This window comes from Helicoverpa armigera, chromosome 22, assembly GCF_030705265.1.
Source record: "Helicoverpa armigera isolate CAAS_96S chromosome 22, ASM3070526v1, whole genome shotgun sequence".
Taxonomy (NCBI): Eukaryota; Metazoa; Arthropoda; class Insecta; order Lepidoptera; family Noctuidae; genus Helicoverpa; species Helicoverpa armigera.
Window position 1 is genome coordinate 3,569,549 of NC_087141.1, and position 23,317 is coordinate 3,592,865.

The 23,317-nt window shown below is 35.0% G+C and overlaps 1 protein-coding gene across 3 annotated transcripts in view; it reads right to left on the reverse strand.

Moving 5' to 3' along the window:
• Window positions 1-15,970: 15,970 nt before the first annotated feature.
• The window catches only part of LOC110370938 (LIM/homeobox protein Lhx1), a 62,889-nt gene continuing 55,542 nt past the window's right edge, over window positions 15,971-23,317 (reverse strand). For 2 of the 3 annotated variants that reach the window (XM_021326954.3, XM_021326952.3), the window contains exons 6-7: window positions 18,766-19,024; window positions 15,971-18,079 (exon numbers count right to left, since the gene is read on the reverse strand). In XM_021326954.3, the coding sequence (XP_021182629.2) occupies window positions 17,925-18,079; window positions 18,766-19,024 (414 nt within the window). In that variant the 3' untranslated portion in view covers window positions 15,971-17,924. The remainder of the gene's footprint in view (window positions 18,080-18,765; window positions 19,025-23,317) is intronic. The other variant, XM_021326953.3, reaches the window with a different exon arrangement.

Below are 23,317 nucleotides of genomic sequence, written 5' to 3' on the forward strand. Positions count from 1 at the left end.
TTCACATAAATCATGCCTGGACGGGAAGCGAACCCGGCCAAAGATTTTAATAAACATAAGCCTATATCGGTATACCCATTCATGAAGTTTTTTTATTGTTTTAATTACGTTCAGGTCGTGTGAAGGGTTTCGTGTGAGCGCGTTCCCATCCCTAGGCTCCTGTTTTGTACTTGTTTTTTTTTTGCTTACAAATTGTTCAGGAAAACTGGGGTGGAAAGTCATTGAGTCTTTTGATGAAGGTATGTTTACGACGTAAAAAGTAGTATATGAGCTTAAGTTGAAACTTAATCTTTCAGTTTCCTAAAAAAAGCTTTGTCGTAGCTTAATCGTCACAAATAATTTTACTTCATATTTTCAAAAATGGATTATTTTTATTTTGGCATATGAAAATCTTACAATGTAAAGTTACTAGTTTACTGCCTTCTGAGACATCACATACAGAGAGAAATCATTCTACTTATATTTAAAACGAGCTTTCTTTTGTCTTCCAGCAATTTCTTGACATTAGCAAAAATTGCACACAAACAAAACAATAATAATTATTGAAAGCAGAATACCTACACGTCCATAAAACGTGAAGCTTCGTAATGTTGGAAAAAGTAAAAGAGTTACAACAAAAAAGGTTGAGGTTGCATACATGGGCGGCGCATGCCCAGAGAGCCTTAATTACGGGGTAGCGCAGGCTACACTGGAAGATGCGAGGCTACCTTATGTATCTATGTTAAATGAAATCGTGATGTGGTAGGTACTATTGATGGTGTTTTTTAGGCTGTGTAGTGTTTTGAGCAGTCTGTTTGTAGGGAAAGATCTGGATGGAGTAGCTAGGATGAGAACTAGAAGGGCTATTCGTCTTTGTTGAAAATGTTGCTCACCTACTTATCTACAGTTAGTAAGTCTTAGCTTTCGTAGCTTTTGTCGAAGTTTCTTTTGGGTAACGGTGATTTATTTTCAGGTCAGAAATCCTCAGTACGAAAATTGATTTTCTGCGGATACTAACACAAAATCTTATGGCTTCTCTCCGGGAATTGAATTCTAAATGAAATTTTCTAGCTAGAATAACGAAAATTATTATTTTGCTGTTCAAATAATTACATAGACAAAACAATCATAATTTAGACCCCTACAGAGAATTTTGCAATAATTTTTAATAATCACCCAGCTTTACGATTTTACACAAGAATTATTTCAGTAAGGTTATCTTGAAGCACAATCAACGGATGAGCTATCTAAATCTACCAAGGATAATAATATGAATCTTTATAGTAATTACACGGTGAAAATGGCGTAAAAATATTTCAATTTTAGTTCAGGATCCAATATGGCGGGATGCACGTACATAATTCGTCATAATTATGATTTATGTTATTATTCTTGGCGTAAAAACTATGGCAGGATGTAAAAGAATTGTTCGTTTATTTAGTTGGTTTCTAAAGGTAAAATATCGATTGTGCTGTTCAGAAATACTAAGCAGAAGTCAGTCGTTATGGTGTACTTAGAGACTAAAGCACTTTCCCTCAAGTACCAGTGTGGGTTTCCATTTTCAAGTCAGATGTATGAGACAAGTACCAATGTGACTTTTCTCTCATCATCCTCCGAGCTTTTTCCCAACTTTTCTCTCAATACTTAAGTCAATAACTTATATTAATGAGTATTAATAATTAAACTAGAGGAATGGTGATTGCGAATTCTCTTTGGGAAATAAAAATGAATTCTTATATAGGTACTTATAGAAGAATTTCTTTTTTATAATTTTCTTGAAATCTGTATTTTAGGGTTTCCTAATTCGTCATAAATTACTTATCTTTAAAACGAAAATTCTAATTTGTTTGGAGTAGTAACACCAGTAACCAAGGAGAAAGGTTTTTGAAAAGGCTTTATATCAAGCTTATAATGCCTTTTTGATAGGCGCGAATTTTATATCCACCTAAAGCTTCAGCTCGGTCTAGGCATTCTAAATCGAACTAATTTCACAGATTATAATTTTCGCGGTGCATTCAAACTTTTTACATTAGGTTTTGTGCCTGAATTTATTTTTTAGACCTACCTGCCTTGTAACGGTAAAGGTAGGTTTTAAAACCGGATCAAAGTCTGACACTGGGTGAAAATCTAACTGTGTAAGTAATTAGGATTAGTCGCTATACTAATCAATTTACATCAAAATTCTCCATAGATTTGCTATTTCCGTAAATTTCTAGTGTTGTGCGCAGTACCTATCTCATATCGCATAAGTTATTGCCGAGTGCTATGAAAATCAGCTCAGAGTTTTTGTGTGAAAGAGGAACAACCACGAAAATCATGTTTATGACATTAGTGTGATAGTCTGATCTTTGCAGATTTGTCAATGCTTTACAAACCTGAACAAGAAAATCTCGTTTTAATTGAAGAGATCACTTCATATTAAAAAGTTCTATCTACAATAAATCATCAAAGGCATCGTGTTCGGAGCACATATATTAGTGACCGGTCTCACGACTGCTCAGCTGGCTGTGGGCGTTAGGCCAGCTACAGGGTATAATTAGACGAGGCGGGTCTTCCTGCCAAGATCACCAGACCGGCAGCCAACGTTCTCACACCATGATGAATTGGGTAGGAAGTGGTAGCCATCTATTTCAATGGCTTGTGGGTTTGGACTGTCAATGGAAAGGAGTGGGGTTCTTTAATCGATGCTGGAAGTAGTAGCTAATGTGTTTTGCACGTTATCAATATGGAGGTGTCAATAGATTTTTTAAAATGGGAAAAATAGTTGGGTGTCGCTGTATCATATTTCTTTGTAACTCCAATGTCTAAATTCCCAATCCAACATAAATACTCAGAAACATCTTTTATTAAGTTTTTCATAAAAAAGCAAACATCGTGGTGGGAATGGTATTATCTGTGTCTGCACGTTGCCGTTGCCAAAATACTGTATGTTGCGATATTTGTGTTTCTAATTTTAAAAGGACCAAACCATTTTCCAAAAAAGAATTACATTGTAATAATCCATATGAATAGAGAGGACCGTTGTTGATATTTGTGTCAAACCATTCCTTCCAATATTTTAGAGCTGTTAAAATATTACCTGTTCCTTTATTATGAAAAAATGTGCCTTAGTAGGTGCCTAGGCTAAATGAATGTGAATTTTCCAGAAGCTTTAATTTTCAAGCTCATAATTTAACAAAAATTGAATACTTTTTGTTATATTTTTTCGTAGAAAGAGATATATCATTGTAGCCTGATGTTTCGGAAGGCGTAGGGGCGTTGTAGTACTGTCTATGCTATAATTATGTTGGGCGGCGTTGCCTGCCCACAGATCAATGGTTGAAACATATGTAATGGTGCACAAGATATATTGTTAAATAGATATCATTTTTCATGTCTAGGTATGTATGGAATTCAATAAAAAGTCTCGTGAAAAAATAGGGTGCTATAGAAATGTAGTAAGTAGCAGTGGCGAAAACATACGCGGAGCTTTTAGCACTATCGGTTCCATCATCAACAAATCAACAAATCATAGCTTTTCATTTCAATTTAAATCTCGTGATATCTTACAGATTTTCTAAGTAATTATTATGAATAGTACCTACCTATATGTTATTTTTTAATTTAGATTTAGGTACTTAGGTATCTACAACAAAAAATCTATCACGGAAAACCGCCTAACGTTTTGAAAGCTTTAATGATTTCTAAGAATAATATACCTCTCGATCGCCTTTACCCTATCTCTAAACTTAATAAAACAATCGGCTACCAAAAGCTACCGCACATGACTTTAAAAAAAACATTAAGTACACAGTCTAAAAAAATAAATGAGGTTTTTACTCCCTCACACACACCGCTCGCGTTCTCATCACAGACGGAATTCAGCAAACTTATTAGCCATAGAAGTTTGTAACAACTATTACTAACATAAATACGCTTATAACAAAAACATTCTATTGAAACACGAGATTAGTCTGTGATTAAATTTTATTTTTAAACACATTTAAAAAGAAATGAACGCTGATGACTAGCAGTTTTGGGCGGCGACGATGGGAACCTACAAAAAATATTCATGTAAGCTGAGCGAGAGGTAGCTTATATATTTTTTGAGGTATGTACTTGGTTTGGGGTTCCTTGTTCGTGAGAGTTGGACTTTTGAATTTGTTTATATTGGAACAATAAAAATTCTAATTCTACTGAAAGTAACTTTTGTAAGGGAGGGTGTTACCTTCCAAATCTACAAAAATATCTAAAAATATCTTGAAGGGCATTGTGTACCATGTTTATTGTGACATGTGGTACTTATAGGAGACATGGAATTTAGGAGTAGGTACTGTAAACGTACTTCAATTACCTAAGAACAGTAATATTTTTGTAACTGAAAAATTACACTAGATTATTTTGTACGATTGCCTGAACAATCATGGTGAATCTTCCAAAAATTATTGGACGCAATATGAAATACGGTAGCAGAACCCAAACAATACGCCTAAATAATTAACACGCCTTTTTAATTTCTTTCTAGAAAGCTAATAATAAATAAATTGAACGCTATTCTTTTAACATACAAGTTGAAATTAGTGTACAATGATAAAGTAGTATTTGGACTAGACTGATAGGTTACTTGATTGCAGACTATTTTAATCAAGAGTGAAAGTATTTTGACTGAAAGTAATTGACAGTGTCAAAAGAATTTCAGAGCAAACATACAGTTGTTATGTTTGTGGTTTATTTATTTAGCAATTCCCTATCTCCCAAGAGTAGTGGATTATTTTTCTCTAAAACCTTTTATTTCTAAGGCCATGCAAATATTTTACCATTTCAAGTAACTTAGAAACGAAGTAGAAAAATTGCAAGTGCCTTGGCTTCACAGATTGATTTCAAATGCACATCAAAATAAATTGACGTGAATCAAAAATAACAGCAGTACTTTCAAAATTTACAAACTCGTAACTTTGAAAACCCAATATTAGTACGTCAGGCAAACGTTTTGCATAAACAATTTTTTGCTCAAAATTGGCTTTTGTTTCCTTCAGTAGCATTACGTAGGTGCCTCAGGGTGTGCAGCGTGCATATGAGGTGGTTCAGTGAATATTATACGGGAGTTCCCGCCCCCGCTTGCGGCTGTGCACGGTGCACACGCTGTGCACGCCTTTGCACCTGGCCTTATAGCTGGTTAAGACTGATTTATGGATTTAGTGAGCTATTTTAAGTTGATACTGTCATTTTGCTACTTGAAGAATGTAAAATAACCGCAAAATATGGGTGAATTAATTTGGCATTTTAATCAATGAAATATGATGTTCTTAACATAGGTTAAACGGACCATCTTATTAATGAAAAACTCAGTCATTGTTCCATTCTTGTGAGTTGCAGTGCTGTAAATTGTCACAATTTGAGTTATTATCGTGGATGTAGAATCTCAAAAACTGGATTATAAGTACAAAAATATCACCACCATTACCTAGGTTACATATTCTATTACCTGCCTAAAAAACCTTCACCTATTTACTTACCTCCTACAAACCACTAAAGCTGATGCCTGAAGCATTATAAAGGAATAGGTAATGGCAAAAACCTTTAATGACAGCTCATATACCAATAAAACCACCTAATTAGCTCAAAAGTAGTCATTATTCCATTAAGTTTCCCTCAGTGGCAGTCTTCGCTGCCCGGGGCTGCACGAGTGAGCACCTCACATTATCTGGTACTCCGAGGTGCACATTATGTGGGAGCCAGCCCGCCCCCGCTTGAGGCACGCACGCCTCAGCACCTGACCTTACCTCATTTGGTAGGAGGATTATGGATACAGACAGACTATTATGTTTACCGGTTTTTAGTTGTTTCAATAGTAATTATGGATCCAGAACAAAGCCATTTGGAATCGATAAAAAAAATTGAGAAGCAAAATGAAAACCTTGCAATGTATCTTAACGCTGAAAACTTTCTCATCCCTAAATAGAGGATATAATTTTCGCTCTTTCAGCAGTCGGTTGGAAAATTGAGAAAACATCAGTTGAAAAGTAGCTATTATTCTATTTAGTTTCCCTCAGTGGCAGTCTTTCTTTGCCCGGGGCTGCAAGAGTGAGCACCTCGCATTATCTGGCACTCCGAGGTTCACATTATATGGGAGCCAGCCCGCCCCCGTTTGAGGCTCGCACGCCTCAGCACCTGACCTTACCTCATTTGGAATAGGAGGATTGTGGATACTATGTGGACTATTAAGTATGTTTACTGGTTTTCGGTTGTTCTAATAGTAATTAAGGATCCAGAATAAAGGCATTTGGAATTGATAAAAAATGCTATTATTCCATTAAGTTTCCCTCAGTGGCAGTGAGTCGCTGCCCGGGGCTGCAGGAGTGAGCACCTCACATTACCTGGTACTCCGAGGTGCACATTATGTGGGAGCCAGCCCGCCCCCGCTTGAGGCTCGCACGCCTCAGCACCTGACCTTACCTCATTTGGATAGGTGGATTGTGGATACAGAAATATATTTTTGACTATGATGATTACAGATTTTTAGGAGTCTTTATAGTAATTAAGGATTACTATGTAGAGAGCAAAGGTTTATGAATCGATAAGGATAGAAGAGGATCTTTCGTTTATCAACAAAATGAAGAGCTTTACTTGACGCCTTGAATCGTTGCGAAAACAGTTTATTTCTGGATAGAAGTTTTCATTTACGCTCTTTTCGGGAGTCGGGTGGAAAATAGAGAAAACATATCCATATTTTTTAATCATTTTCATCAACAGGTTCTATTTACCCTACTGTCTGTCTATCTCTGTAGAGAGCATTATGGTAACCTTTCGCTGATCTATGACATTTCATTATAAAGCTTATAAAGAAGGTTGTACAGAAAACAAATTAAGTGCAACTTACAAGAAAACTCAAGGCATTTTTGTAGGTTTAATCAAAATTACTGGCAAGTACAACTCGTTGATTTCACAAGCAAGCTTGTGATATCTACAAAAAATCTCAGTTCAGATGTAATAATCATTACAAGACGACAGCGACGGCTCAGCCATCTTATATCATTTACATATCTTGTTTACGGTATGTATGTCTGTCCCTATATGCTAATGACATACGAACAAATATATTTCGCTACCTCGACACGTTCCCAACCATTGTTTTTCACGAAGAACCATACAAACAAGACCTCTGGTTCACCACTATTTGTTTTAAACAACAGGTCACAATGGACTGGTTGGTATTATTTTGTCCCTTTTACATTATAAATCGCGAAGAGGTTTAGTTTTTATTTTGTTATAATTTCGCGAAGTCGCCGCGGGCGAAGCGGCAATATGAATATTAAGAGCTTTTTTTATTTCGCGTGGAGGTCTGTTTCCATTGTGTTGAGCATCCGTTTTTTTGGTAATTAATAAAATTTGCTTAGAGGGGAAACCTATCATTAAGTTCAAATAAATAACGTAAATTGTTACCTATTGTTGTGCCTGTGGTTGCTAAAACCGCTTTGTTTTCTATTATCGAATAGGTACTTCACATAAGTTCTATGTTATTCGTCATTGGCGTCTAATTTATCATATTATATTTGATACATACACAATATTATTTCAGAGAGACTTCCTAAGCACTTTCATATTTAACCGGAGTTAAGGAAAATGCAACCTGTAGACCGATACTTTACAAGAAAGATATGCGTAACCAAACGATTTCATCCGTCATCTCGTACCGTTGGACACGCGCACTAACGGTCCGTGGGTCTCATTTGACTGACAGATGACTTAAATTTATGACCGCCAGTCGTTGAACCAATTAACAGTACCTATACTTGAGTTTAATAGCTATTCCACTATTAAGTGGAGAATATTCTCCAAACCAGTAGTTGAGAGATAAGAATCATAGTGTACTAAATGTGTAATTTCCATAATAGTCTGGGAAAGACCGAGTTGAGGTGACGTGGGCTGTTGAGAAAAAATCGGTGGGTGTGTCCAATAGGAACGTTGGAGTAATCGCTAATCATGGTAGAAGCATTTGCGTAATAAAGCACCAAAAGCTTGTATTATTACTGCTATTATTGATACCGTATTAACAGTTCAGCTTTCGGTCGTAGCAATAAAAAAAAATGGCGGGTCTGTGGCACTCGGAAGCTTAGATCCATCTTATCCATTTCATATCTAGATCACACCAAACGCCAAACAGAGAGAATTTGAAAAACGAACCTTCGAAAGTCTAACTAATGAACAAGGAACTTCTTTTTGTTACGTCAAAGAAAAAAAAAGAAGTATCTATACCCGTTTTGGCGGGTACTCCGGACAATGACAGATTAAGCTGAATGCAAATTCCCAGCGACCGTGGGCGTGGCTCTAACTGACGTTGCGAAAAAAAACAAAATATAAAATATCGTTTTTTAAAACCCATTCCGAAATGTAAGTAAAACGATTTATTTGGCATTAAGTTTGAAGTTAAGCTTAGGTCGTATTGTGAGAATTAATTTAATAGATCTGTTTTTGGAAATGTTGTGTATTCCTCCGCGTCAACTAAGTATTACAGATTATTGAAAACTGATTTTGCTTTGAAAGCATTGTTTTATTTTTATAGTTGTTACAATCAAGATTTACTTAATAAAAACTTGTACTTATTGTGTCTTCAGCCTAGTAGGGAGGTAAATATCCCTATTAAGTAGTTAGGTATTCCGCGGCATAGGTAAGAAAAAGTTAAATATCAAATAAAAAGTAGAATATAAAAACAAATAAGGGAGCTCAAAAAGAATTCAGAGCCGCTAACTCCTAATTAAAAGGGGCCACGGAAAAAGTCATTAAATAACTTTCTAAGACAGCTTCTTATAACACAAAAACTGAATACAATTCAAAATATAGCTTCAAGGAAGATGAGTAGATGCACAAAACAGTAATGTCGAAACCCTTTATTCTACATAAAAAATACCGAACCGTCTTCAAAAGCCGAGACCCAAAAACAACGAAAGCCAGCAAACTCATTATAATGTTATTCCATAGAAATATATTAATCACGCGCTGCCCCGCCCTCTAGCGGCTAAACACCAAATAATTTTTGCCATAAACATTTTCTGAGGGCCACAGATTAAAAAAACAATAATTAATTTTATTCTGTGGCATTTTTCGAGTATAATTCTGGACAGGTGAAACTAGGTGCGTACAGAATGAAATATAGCTTTTTTTTTAGTTTTGCTCATTTTTTGGGAGCAACTTCATTTTGTATTTTTTATAATTAGCTACTATCTTTTAACCTTCAACCCAAAATATATTAAAATTTGTCCCGAAGACAGACTCGTGATAGAACGATAGATATAACGAGACAGACATGTCATCACGTTAATAAAATAATGAAGGCCCATAATAAATATTATAGAAGCTTAATGATAAAACTCAAAATATGGAATACACGTCCCGAACCCCCACATATACGCAATAAACACCCACTTAATTAACAAATACTTAATTAAACAGGACAAACAATAAAGCAGAACTGTGCGATACACTATTAATGTCAACACTTTAATATTATACACAAACAACTTTAAAAAATCACACGAAAATCAACCCTATTTCCACTAGCATAAGACACTATAAATTATGACAAAAGTGAGGTTAAAATAGACCTTATTACAGGGGAATAAGGGTGTTGATTATGAAGTATGGTTTGGCATTTATAATTTGATAAGGCTTCCCCTAATGGCTAATGATGGCGAAGCACGGAAATGTCAACTAGATCCGACGGACACCTGTTTATTAGGGGTCCCTAGTTTAATATAGAAAACTTGGAAACATCGTTCACACGCATCATCGGGCATCATAAATAAGTACTAAAGTCGAATTTAATAAAGGTTTAAAAATTCTTCAAAATTAGTTGAGATCAGACGCGATTATCGAGGCAAGTTATACCGCATCAAATACCTCATACTGTGTTATTCTGATATGAGCACTGAAATAAGTTTCATAAAAATCTTTTCAGTAGTCGCCAAGTGAAACAGATATCTACATACACATCTGCACATAATTTCACATTTTATAACTGTGCTGTGATATTCAGAGAGAGGAGAATTTTAAAATTTTCAAGTTTTTTGCGTTCAAAAAAGTTGTAAGCAATGTAAGAACTTAATAAAGGCAAGAGAGTGTCTTAACTTTAGAGGAGAAACATTGTCATTACATATGAGAAGAAACATTACATATAAGGGAAAATGAAAAATTCAAAATGTACAAAACCCTTATTACAAAAAAGCACTCACAACTTACATATTGTATCAGTCACTAAGGTCGTTATTTTTAGATATGAATTTTTATGATTAGATGATATCGCTATTAGTGTCGTAAAACTTCCCCTGGGGGCATAATAAGTCAAGCAACTATCCTTGCGTTATTCATACAGTTGTAATTAACATCACATCATACTAACATGACTTGAATGATTACAAAGTTATCACCTACTTTATATTCTTATTCTGGGTTCAGGATTAGACTCCATTAAAGCGGAGAAGTTTTTCAGCAACCAATAGCATTTTTTAATTAAAAAATCTCGGCTTCGCCCATTCTTGGTAGATATCTCTGCGCAAGAGAAATTCTATTGTCTGTTGGAAGACCTCTCTGCTTCTCCGCTTCTGTTAAATCTGGGTCTTAAGGGACAAAAAGCTTCGTAACTGAAAGATATGACTCTCACTCAGGTCATTCATCATCATCATTATCAACATTTTTTAACTGTCCCTATGCTGAGTCCTTCTCTGTTTGTGAAGGTATGAGTGCGATTTAATACTTTTGAAAGTGTCCGTAGTAAATAAAATCACATCTTATTCAAAATACATTACTTACACTTCTACCTATTTTTTTGTATACAATGTGGTATTAACGTGTTTATGGAACATTCAAATGTTTCAGTATATCTTTACATTAATTATAATCTGTTGATTTACACAGTAAGTTAATATCAACCAAATAATTAATAGACATTATTCTCTGGGAACTAGAAAAATATACCAAACTACAAAAAAAAGCATATATTTTCATTAGTAATTATTATTTATTTTTAATGTTGGAATCGTCTAAAACGTAGTAAAAGGCCAGTAAATTGTTCGTATAGTGACATTTCGGTAAATCGGTAGGAAGCGTGCAGTGCGGCGCGGCGGTGTCGGTGAGATCAGACGGTGAGCGATGTGGTGCGCGCACGCAAATGTCAGCGCGACCACGTGTGAGCGGGGACTGTGTAGAGCTGATGATACCGATACAGGGTAGGATTCGTTTATAAGTATTTTAAATGTTTTTTTTTTTGGAATTATGGTTCTGCAGTATTTCTATGTGCTGTTTCATGACACATTTTATGATGACCACACACGATACGCCGCAATGTCTTGTCTTTGCAATCGTACGAGCTTGAAGAGTCGGGTCTAGAAGGATTAGGTTGGTAAGTAGTGGTAATGAATCACTTGTTTCGTGAATCTTATACTAAAATGTTGAAAATAATTGGCTTAGGATCGCCGATAAGGAAACCGGAATTGGTACAGAGAGGGTTCGAAACAGGTACATCTAGCTGAAAGCGTTGTCAAATCAAATCCATTTATTTTCAGGCTGCATTGGCCCATACATAAATACCTTAAAGACTAACATACATATTCTATTATACAAAATTGTAAGTAGGTATATAAAATTATGGCTACCTGAGTCGAGAAGTTACAGTGAAGGTATAAAATCAGCTCAAAACAACACCTACACTTTTATCCTCCACAAACAAACAAAACACGACACAGTTGAACAATCCATTCATTCTATCTATCTATAATAATAATCTTTACGATTATTACTTGAAACAAACTATACAGTAGCAAACTCATCATAACTTGAGCAAACTTAATAACTTTTATGGCCGAAATAAGTAGTAAACAAATGTAATGGAGTGTCAAACGTTGCTTTATCAGATTTCATGTGAAATTATCGGTGACCAAAATAGTTAGGTGTAACGCGATAGAATTTTTTGTGTTAATTGTGTCCCAAGGGGTAGGTTAAAAGTTGTTGTAACAAAGCATGATTTTCAGACACGAATGAGGATTGAAAGCTCTACTAATATAGGTACAAAAGGTGAGGAAAATATCGAGAGTTAAAGCTACACTTGCAGAAAAATCTGATTCCCAAGAACTTATGAATTATAATGACTTTGGTTAGTGATAAATCCAATAGTACCCAAGTCTGAGACTTTTATATGCGATCTGATGATGGCCATCTATTAATAAATATTATGCAGATAGATGATGTGATGTTACGATTGACCAATTGTGGTCAATCATTGAAATGGTAACGTGGATAAAATAGATTTAGGTATAACTTGAAATTATGCAGGCCTAGGATTTATACCAATATGTTCTATAGTCGGAATCAATGACTTATTTACTTTAAAGTTTAGGAAGATAGAATTTTAAGGACTTTTAAAGAAATATTTGCAGCATATTACAACTTCTGACAAATAGCCGGGCGGTATAGCGTGCTCTATATAAATAAAGTGCGAGGGGGTTGTCGGTGCCCCAACAATAGTACTAATTAATGGACAGTTACACGTACAAGTATTGTGTTTACCGTAGTCTGAGGGTCAATGCTGCCGACTTGATGTTCCGAGCTCCTCATTATTAATGGGGTGAAGCTTCTGACTCATTTGCTTCTAGGCTAAAGTGTTAGAACATTTCGAATAATATAATGATAAAGAATGTGCGAGAGTGCTTAGATAAGCATTTGTAAAACTTCTTATCATGGAGATGGATTTGCCACTTTTAACTTTTTCACATTAATTGGCATGCAATTTGAACGACAACAAAAGTTAGTTTTTTTAATACAACATACTTGAATTTTTGCGTTTAATTTTCAATGTACAGACATTTGTTTTAAGAAAAAATAACTTTTAATGCTGTCAGTCGCCTATAATATAGGTATCTACCTATTAAAAAAACATATTTGTCAGCTTCTAATTTACCTACCGCTTATTTACCCCAGCCCAAGAATAATTACTCTATTTTTTACAAAGCAACTACTTTTACATAGGTAAAGCCTAAATGTCCTATCTATTCGGCTTTTATTAATATTCTTACAAGTAGAGGAAAAACTATAATTTTTTTTAACGCATTCATCATTGGCGCACTTGAAGATAACAAAGAATTTCTTCAAAAGGAGTAAGTAGGTATTATATTGCAAATTGCATTGACATCTGTACCAATGCTCTAAGTAGTTTGATGTTCATCAATAAAATATGCTGCACCTTGGCAAGCCAAATAGAAACAAATTCACTATATCTTACATGCAAGAATTCTGCGCAATAATTTGAAGAACAACATCGCAAAAAGTACGCGAAACTAAAACCTTCTTCGTCCGCAGTTTACACAAATTCTCACCGTCTGGAGTGCACGCGTGGCGTCGGCGACTACACGACCGGCCGATGTTCAATCAATCAGCATTGGTCACAGCTCGCCGATACTTACCGACGAAGGGCCTTAGCTATTAACGTTCGTTCTCAATCGAGCTATGTCGGGAAATAACGGATAGTAATTAACGTGCTTTTTCGAGAAATGCAGAATTTTGTGGAATAAACTTAGAAAGCGATGAAACATTAGCTGCTGTGGTTTAGCAGTGAAAATTCCACCCAGATTATATTTTAGAATTTAAGTACACATTTTCCTTATGAAATCTCTGCTTTTGGCGCAATAATTTATAAAAAAGTTAGGAATTTCGCTTTTCATATTGGGCAGGTACTTAATACATATGTACCTACCTATATTCCTTATTGATATCTTACACTCGCGAAACCAAATGACCAGACAGCCCAATCCTACAAACAAAACACAATTAAAATCTTCGAATTCCAAAATTCAATACCGAATTAGCATTACCAATCCTGGTACCTAATAATCAAAACCTATTCCCCAATCCCGTGAGATAATAGGCTCGGATCAAGCAAACACAACGGTTCCAATTACCACTGGATCTCTGTGGTCGCCAGTTAATTTGGCCGTGCGAACGCGCGCCTGGTTCAAACGAGCCCCGAGCCGTTCAAACGAGCCCCCGCGCAAATTCCAATTTTCCTTTATGATAGCAGGGGTGCTTACCTTGCTGTGGTAATACTGGGTACATGTCACCCCGATTCCGTTTGATAGCGTAATGCGAGAGTGAAATGGAATGTTGCTCGCTTGTTTTTGGGTGGCAATGTTGGTTGCGCCGTGTGTGCAGAATTTGCGTTCTTAATTCAAATTCTGTGGAAAATTCTTTTGTTTTTTTGATGCTCATTTACGTTGTAAGCGAAATTAAGTATGAAAACATTTATACACATGAAAATCACACCCTATATTCTGGTCATCGAATCACGCCTGAATTTGGATAATGCTTAGTTGGTACATACATAGGTACTTAGTCAGGAGAAGGACAAACCTTGTGTTAAAAAGAAAAATAAAAAACTTTAATTAGGTACCAGAAAATGAAAAAAATACATAAGAACACACACATAATTCATAAGAACACGCATGTAACTTATGTTCTCCTGGTGAAGGGAAGTAAGTAGTTCTTCCAAAGTTCAGAAACCTCGAGGAAAAGATATGAGATAGGTACATACTTATTAAATAGAAATGTTTTCTGATTTTTCATGGAATATACCCACTTTCCTACCCGTTACTTCAAGAACTAATTTACCCACAGCTTACTTATATTGTGTTCGTTGCAGTAGTAACAATATGTACTCATACTTCCTAGGCTTATCTGTAATAGCAAATTTTACGTCGCAGTACAAAGTAAGAGGTAACGTTAGCTCATTTGCATTTGTAATATCTACGTCTTATGTAAAACGAAATGGGTTTTTTTATGAAAAATACAAAACTTAATACCTTTTCAGAGAAAGGTGATGTTAGTACTCTACCTGCGATTCTTGGTTTTGTTTCCTAAGGTCTATTTCCATCACCATTTAAATTGAATACACCCTGAATAGCTAAGTTAGATACGCATTTATTAGATCAAGAACATAAGTACTAGATTTAATAATTAGGTATATGTGCTGTATTGATTATACTTTTGATAACTACTTATGTCTTCATAGTGTTTGAACTATGATCGTTGTTCTAGCAGAAAGCAAAGCCCCGTCTGTACGAAAGCTGCATGTATTATCAGTCTGTAGTCTCGAAGCATTAGGATGTCTATAAAAATAGGTATAGGTACATATTGCAAATCAAATATCCATTATCCATTTCTTTTGCTGCAAAGCGTACCAACAATTAAAAAGACCGTGATTATAAAAATGGATACCAGGATAATTAATTCTTCAAATCATTTTATTTTCAAGGCCTCAGTCGGATATTTCAAAATGCAGCAATCAATAAATATCACGCTACCAAGTGATTTCTTTTATTTTTACCTTATCAATCATCAGTATTTATACCTACTTGTTACTTTAATAAATCAATAAAATGTAATATTCACAATCTTACACTTGACACGCAGTGGTTTGTCAATGGCAGTCCATTGATCAGGATAATTTACACCCAATTTGTCTGTCAAATAAAACACGTAATACAATTTATTGATACAAAACTTGATTCATTTGTATCAGCTGTCTTTTTGAGTGTCGTTTTTGCTCATTTATAATTTTTTAAAGTCATAAGTAGGTATTTTCTGCAATATTTTGGGATCATGTATTTTTTTTCGCTTGTACAGAGTTCAGTATAGAGGTAACTCAGTTATCTATCCATAATATGACTAGCTACTTTTTCACAGCAAGACCGGATGAATCTGTACCTAAAGGATACAAAATGAAGATTTTGCTTTTTATTATAGGTAATTCCTTATGTGGACAATTAGACTTGTGCTCCTAACTTTCACAATTCTTTTTGACATCTGTTATAGAACTCAGAGTCATCTAGAAAGCGAACGTAAGTTAAGACTGGATTATTGTCCTATATTTTGTTCTCGAATATGTTAATATTCAGTCCTTTCTCAGAAGTAACCTCTTGCACTATATTCCTAAAAACGTAATAAGGTTGCAAACAAATAAAACGTATCATATTTTCGAATAGATTTTATTCTTACAGACAATTCCATTATATTTTTGTTATGTGCTAAATACAGATATATAACGGTACGTACCAAATATTAACACTTAGATTATAGTACATACATATGTAGTTGCAAGTGAGCCTGTTTTTTAATATCATTCTTATTATGTTTGGAGTCAAAATTGAATTTGAAAAAAAAAAAGAGAGTAGTTTTTAAACTTTGAGATTCATATGAAGCTATTGTATTGGTAAAGGTTTATATTTAAATCTTTAATTTTTTCGAATAGGTTTTGTTTAAATCGTTAATAGTTCACTGCATGAAATTCTTCGTGAAAATAAAATAACAATTCTTGACAGTTGGGTAAAAACTGAAATACATTTTTAGTCAAATTCTGTTCTCTTATCTACGGTGTTACAAACGTTTTTATTTATTTTGTAGCCTACATTAGAAAATTCGTGACTCCAAACACAATTAAAAACATGTTGTTCCCTTAAATATAGGTATGTGAAATTGTTTCGAAAAATACTTTCTGTATGCCATTTACAGTTTTCTACAGGAAAATTGGTTTTGCAACAAAATAATGTAAAATAGAAACAAATACTTTATTTCAAGTTCTTTAGTAAGTGCTTATCTATTTCATGTGAACTCAAAAAAAAAATTGTTGCAAATCCATTTTCAATTTTGAAACAAAAAAAGGCTATATATAAGATCCATTTAGACAAAAATTCTAAGTTCGTTCTTGGCGAAAAACTTGAGGAATTAAACTAAAATATAAATTGGTATTTTCCAACAGTTTCATTAAATAAAAAAAAGATAAATAGGGTTATAAATTTCCTGTCAAATAAAGTTGCCCTCCTGAAGTCAGTCATTTAACGCCTTGCGCATGCGCAAGCCTGCGCCTGGTGCCTAATATTTGTTTGTACATTTGAGCTATCGTAAAGTCTAATAAGTACTCATAGCTAACTTCAGTGAGGTAAAGCTATTTGACAGGGGATAATCTGTTCAGTAATCGAAAAGATAAAAGAAAATGAGATGAAACTTTTAATTGTGAAATTTTAAATGTTGAAACAAAACTATAATGGTTAGCTAAACATACAGTACTATATACTTACATTAAGTACCTAATTAAGTACATTATTAGCTTAGATAGTACATTTATATATACAAATCAATTATTTACAATATGAACGTTACTCTAAAAACGATTGTACTTAAGTAACGAAGAGGGTATTAATAATAAATATACAAAAAATGCTCAAAGTGTGTCTATCTTAGTATAGGAACCAAAATTACTCTTATATAAATTATGCTTATGAAACCCATTGTAAATAAATTATTCTTTCTATTATACTTAATAAATTATCTATTACAATAGCTATCTGTACATAATATTCTTAATATTCACAGTGCCTGCCTTATTCACAAATACATTGTAATATTAATAATTAAATTGTAACTAAAAGGATATAAAAGCAAAGATTTATGTACCATGATTTAATGCGTAACTAATCTGAATTAGTCTCAATAGCGGTTTCTACAATATTCTCCGGCAAAAAACAGGTTGATATATCAAATATTATAGTGACCTATCGATTGATAAGGTCATTTCAGAGTAAACAAAATTATATCCTGATAATAAACCAGTCATCCTAATAACACCAGTTTAAACATTTATCAAAACAAGTCAATTAACTGAGAAAACATCGACAAATCAATCTTTGTAGCACCAAATCACTGCAACAGAAAACAAACTAGTTCCTCGGAACTGCAATGATATCAAAATCAAACCTGGATTCGAAGCAAGCGGGAAACACCTTAACGTACACAGAACTAAAATCACATAAACACTGCGTCTTTTAATATGTTCGTTAACGCTCGCGTTAGTTAATAACACTGCTAAAGTCCACTTTGAAGCCTGTCGAGCCGCATCAGTCGTGGAAGTCCCGCGGCTCCGGCTTGAGCTACCAGACCAGCCCCTCCGGGTGCAGGGGGGGCGGCCCGTCGCCGAACGTGAACTCCGGCGAAGATGGCCGAGGAAGCACGAGGTGGTCCGGAGGCGGGAACTGCTCAGGAAACTCCCCGCCGGGAAGAGTCTCCATGCCGCCTGCGAAACGACCTGCTTCCGTTACTAAGCGCCTGGTACATATTTTAATGGGGTGGTTACATTTTTGTGATAAACTTTTCTTAAAATTAGTAAGGTTCTGAGATTTCTTGTTTTGTTTTATTTGGAAATCAGACAATTACAATTGCAATTATATTATTGCCATATTACATCATCTTTCTAGGCATTCGACAATATTTTCCTTGACTAAGGTTGGCAAACTTTAATTACCAGCTTTATATCGGCATTATGCTGTGTAAGAACTATCAGAGCTTCATATAGAACATTGAAGCGAGGTAACAAAAACCTGGTGCCATGTAATAATACCTAACCGTTACATTTCCCACCCTATTACCGACTACATAAGAAACCCATTACGGTGCTCTATTATCACCAGTCGCGCGAAAGACACATAAAATGCTTAATTGTCGATACGCGCGTTTTACAAACTTACCGTCTGAGAGTTTCGTTTGAACAAACCATTAGGAATGAACTTGGCCCTGATTCGAAAATTGCGAACAAGATACGAGCTCGGCAATTTTAAATGAGAATTTGAAATCAAGCTTGACTTTGAAACTGTTAAATGTGTTCTAGAACTGCTTCTGTCTTTTGTTATTCTAACTTTCGATAAAGCTGTTTGATATTGTGAGTCACTGTTTCAGTAGTGATTAGCATTCAAATGTACCAAAAAGTCTACCAACCTGGCTGATTGAAGGGCATGGCGGGCGGCGGATGGAAGAACGGCGCATCATGGTGGAACGGCGGGCCATAGCCAAACTCGAACTTGCCATCTGCTGTCGCAAAGTAGGGAAACCCCGGCGGGCCTTCCTCCAGCCCCCCCGGGGACAGGTTCATGGGGAACCCTCGCATCTTGCGGGATGACCCGAAAAACGGGCCCCGCCCCATCGACGTGAGCTGCTTCAGACGACGCTCTTTCGATCGCTTGTTTTGGAACCACACCTGTTGAACAAAGGGGCATCGTGAATAAGGAGTTCTTGGGAACAAGTACATCTTAGTGTTGATATATAATCATGGGTTTGAGACAAGATCGATGTCGCAAAATTAAAAGAACTTTTACCATATTTGCAAGGAACACTTTTCAGTGCAATCGTACAATCAAAGTGTTCAATGGTTTAAATAATGTTAGCCACATCGTAAAACCAGGCAATAATAAATGCGATTTACAAAAAGAAGAAACATTGCCATGTGAACCGAAGCTGAAATAAAAAGATGTATCTCTGTCCGACCGCATTCTGTGGTTGTCGCATATTTGTTAAACCAAAACCAATGGCTAAAAGGTACCTACATCAAACTGAGACGTATTTGTATTTCTCATACACAAAGTAAAGCCAATCACGAATTTACGATGCCGGAACAATGTTTAATTGAAATAAAACCGACTAAGTACGTGGAAGCTGTCCACAAAAAATAAACAAATAGATACATCTAATGATGCAATTATCCAAACGTTTAGCAAACCGAGATGAAGCAATCATCATGTCTAATTGTCGGACAATTAAGTATTTCATAGTTTTTCTGCTTTTTAAAAAGTTTTTTTGAAAATAAATCAGTGTTGTCGCGTTCACGGCGCGTTACCGCGTCGCGTGCTGGCCGCGGCACTAATCTGTAACTTGTGTAACGGCTAGATCGCGCGTCGCGGCGATTACGTGTCGTGTGTGCTCGCCATTATATTCGCTCCGCATTGGGTGTGAGCTGTGCCTAAATATTGCGTGACATTGACACGGTTTGACATGAAGGCCGATTGGTGACCTCTTCTTGAGAGAATTCAACATAATTTCTACACTCATTACCAGTTATATTTCTCTGAGCCATAATTGCAGATATGCATACCTGTGTTAAATTAAACAACTCAGGGTGGTCTAAGATAGTAGTTATATTCTGATAGTACTCAACGCCACAGCCAAGTAATTGTGATAACGGTAGCAATTATTGCTATAACACCCTTCTGCTAAGCAATTACTATCGTGTTAGTAGTAAAATCTTAATGAAAATTAAAACTTTAACCGTTCAGTCCCACAATATTTTTACTAAGGAACTGCAGCTTACGTTATTGAAAAAATTATATCAAATTACTCCGTAAAATTTTGCACAAGTCACTTTGCGTTTGCAGCTAAGATTATATCCATTTTATTGTAAAATAAAATAGGTGATCCGCCAGGATTATAAAATATATAATTTTCTTTACAACTTGTGACTTGTTTGAATGTCGTAAAATTATATAAAACATAAAAGTTAATTCAATTAAGCACTTAAGCTGTTGTTGTTACACCTGCCTATTGAATTTCAATTAGTTTTTCAGGGTCGTTCAGTGTCCATCCTTTGATTAACTACTGATGTAACAGTTACACAAATAGACCAGATAACTCGTTAACTAGTTGATGTGATTCGATACATTTTACAAGCAATTAAAACTATTTGTTTCAGTAGTAATTACGTTTGTATTACACAGATTCACACAGATAAGCGAGATGGTTTTAACATTTTCATTATAACACATTCACTAATTAACTATTTTTAGTTTTATTTGAACATGGAATGTGAAAAACAATTTATGTATAAGCATTTAAAATATTAAAGTTGTAAATAATATCTTAAATTGTTTATAGCGGCTCCCAACTGCGTCTAACACGTCTTTACTATAAATTGCCGTTTAACAATGACAATAAAACGGTGAGAAATACACGGTTAAGTACAAGATGTAAGTTTGCGTAACGTGGCATCTTCAACAAGAAAAAAAAGATATGAAGAAAACAAGAGCGTTATTGTAAAAGGCTCACGCGCGCTAGCCCCGCTGCGCAGGCGCACGCTTTGATCGCGCCGCTCCCGAGCCCACGCACGCCATTTGCACAGAAATCACATTCACAACCTGATCCAGTTCTTGCAACTATTGATTAATGGACAAGTAAATCGAAGTCGATTTCGGCTATCGATATGTCTATTAAGTCTATAATTTATTTAAGGTCATCTATGAATAATAAATCATCTACTTAATTCCTTAATTTGGACTGAAAATTGGTTGTGCGACATAAAATTTGCGAAACTGGTATGTAAACCGGAGGTTCTAAAGCGTCCAGGTGGCAATTAACGTGGGTACACCATATTATATGAGCGTTCTTAATGCTTGGCATAATGCGAGTCTCTAAACGGACCACCAACATTACGCTGGCAACCTATAATCACATATCCAGTCATTTTTTGTCGTTAAAATGATCGAGTCCGAGAACACCGGGAAGGCAAATCGATGTTTCTTAGTCGACACTTGGAACTAGAAAACAGAAATCATTTAATAGTACTGGTAAGTGATATTCTGCACCTCTCATATCTATCTACTGATATTTCATAACGGTAGCTGTAATTTATATTAAAAACTCTCGTAAAATCGATTATAAGGCTGTAATACTCAATGTTTAGAATGGAAAGTCGTTGAATCCCCTCATAAAAGTGTTAATAGAAATAATATTAAAAAATAAGCTTACTTTTCTATCTGATGCGGCCGCTCCATACATAGATAGAGTTTTAACATACATAGATCGATTTAACACTTAGATCTAAACAGTGTTAAAGCTTTGAAATAACTATTACTTTTACAACATTAACTTATTGCAGTAAAATTACAACCACAGATGTTAAAATCTAACACAGTTTTTCTATCACAATCAATATGCAATGTTTAGTACATCGTAAATAAATATTAGCATAAAAACGTAATTTGCACATTGATCTACATTCTGATAATATAGTTTATGCATAAATAACATCTGATGTTAGACTATCTGATCAGCTATAGATATTATTAGATTCTGACGTGACATTCAGGCTCAATAAATAATATTTCGACATTTGTTGGTAGTTTCGGCCTTCAAACAATCACCAGGTTGATAGAACTGTTAGCGATGGAAATCCGTGATCTAATCAATCAAATAAATAAACCAAATCATGGCACAATGGCGAATCTTTTTCTAAATGTTACTCTCAATTAGTTTAATGAATTGTTGTTTATGATGCTTCATGTTTGTTGATATTAATGTAAAGCTTTTGAATTAGGTGCAATATCTTAAAGTAGATTTACGCTTTTACAATATATTTTTGTTGGTTTCTGGTTAAGTTCAATACATACAAATTTAATACTGATATGATATGATATGATTTGACCCCACAATAAAAATCACTGCTCACTTTAAAATGTTTCACACATGCTGAGTATACCAGACCAAGTATAACCGAACATCAGCTGATCAAAAATTGTTTTGTAATTCAACGTCCGTTATCGGTTTTTATTACTTAATCGCACCAATAGATCAAGCCAACAAAAAATCTTTATCGTTAAAAAAGTTCATGCAACTTGTACTATTAAAGTTGTAGCCATAACCACGTCATTAGTATAACCACCCCATTATTTTTCCGATACATGTCCATAAAAATTTAATTATTTGATAGGTCTAGAGACTTCAAATAACAGTAGCGTTTATGCAGTAAGTAATCCAAATCTGAAATTCAATTACTTTACTAGACTTTGCATAAGGTTTACGCCAAATCGAAATGGCGAAATCATTTTAGGAATATGAATTCACAAGCGTTGTAGAGTACATTCGTATCATACGGGTATGTTATGCGGTGAGAACTATGCACGTATGTATGTATCTATTAATGTAAGTAATAATTTTCTTGCCGATATGGCGCTAAGACATTTGTCAGTACGCCTATATCGATGACATGTTAATACTATATAAAGTGAATACGCTTGTTAGTAATTACGTGTTTGAAAGGAACAAAGAAAATAAATTACCTTTAATAACAACTGTTATCGGTGCCTCTTGTTCTTATTCCAATGTTAAGAACATGGTATCACAATTCATATGAATATTCAACAGCTAAAACGTGACTCATGATTAAAATAACGCTTAAAGTTTATGCTGCTTAGAATATTTAAAGGCTGTGTCTCGCAAATTATACCTTTACAAATAATAATACGCAACCGCCAGAGTTATTATGATAGTAAAAATACATCAGCAGTCTAATAGTGACAATGTTAGTAAAGGCTTAGATTTTATAGATGTTTAAAGAAAGTCTAAAGTTTGGAATATAAAGGAGCTTTGTGACGGCATAGGGTGACGATGTTGATCGGGCGCTCGGGACTGTCTCCCGCCGCGGGGCGCCCGGCGAACAAGCCGCGTGGTGTTAAACACTATATTTCATACGTCCACCGCTGTGAGGGGCCATTCTCTTATCCTA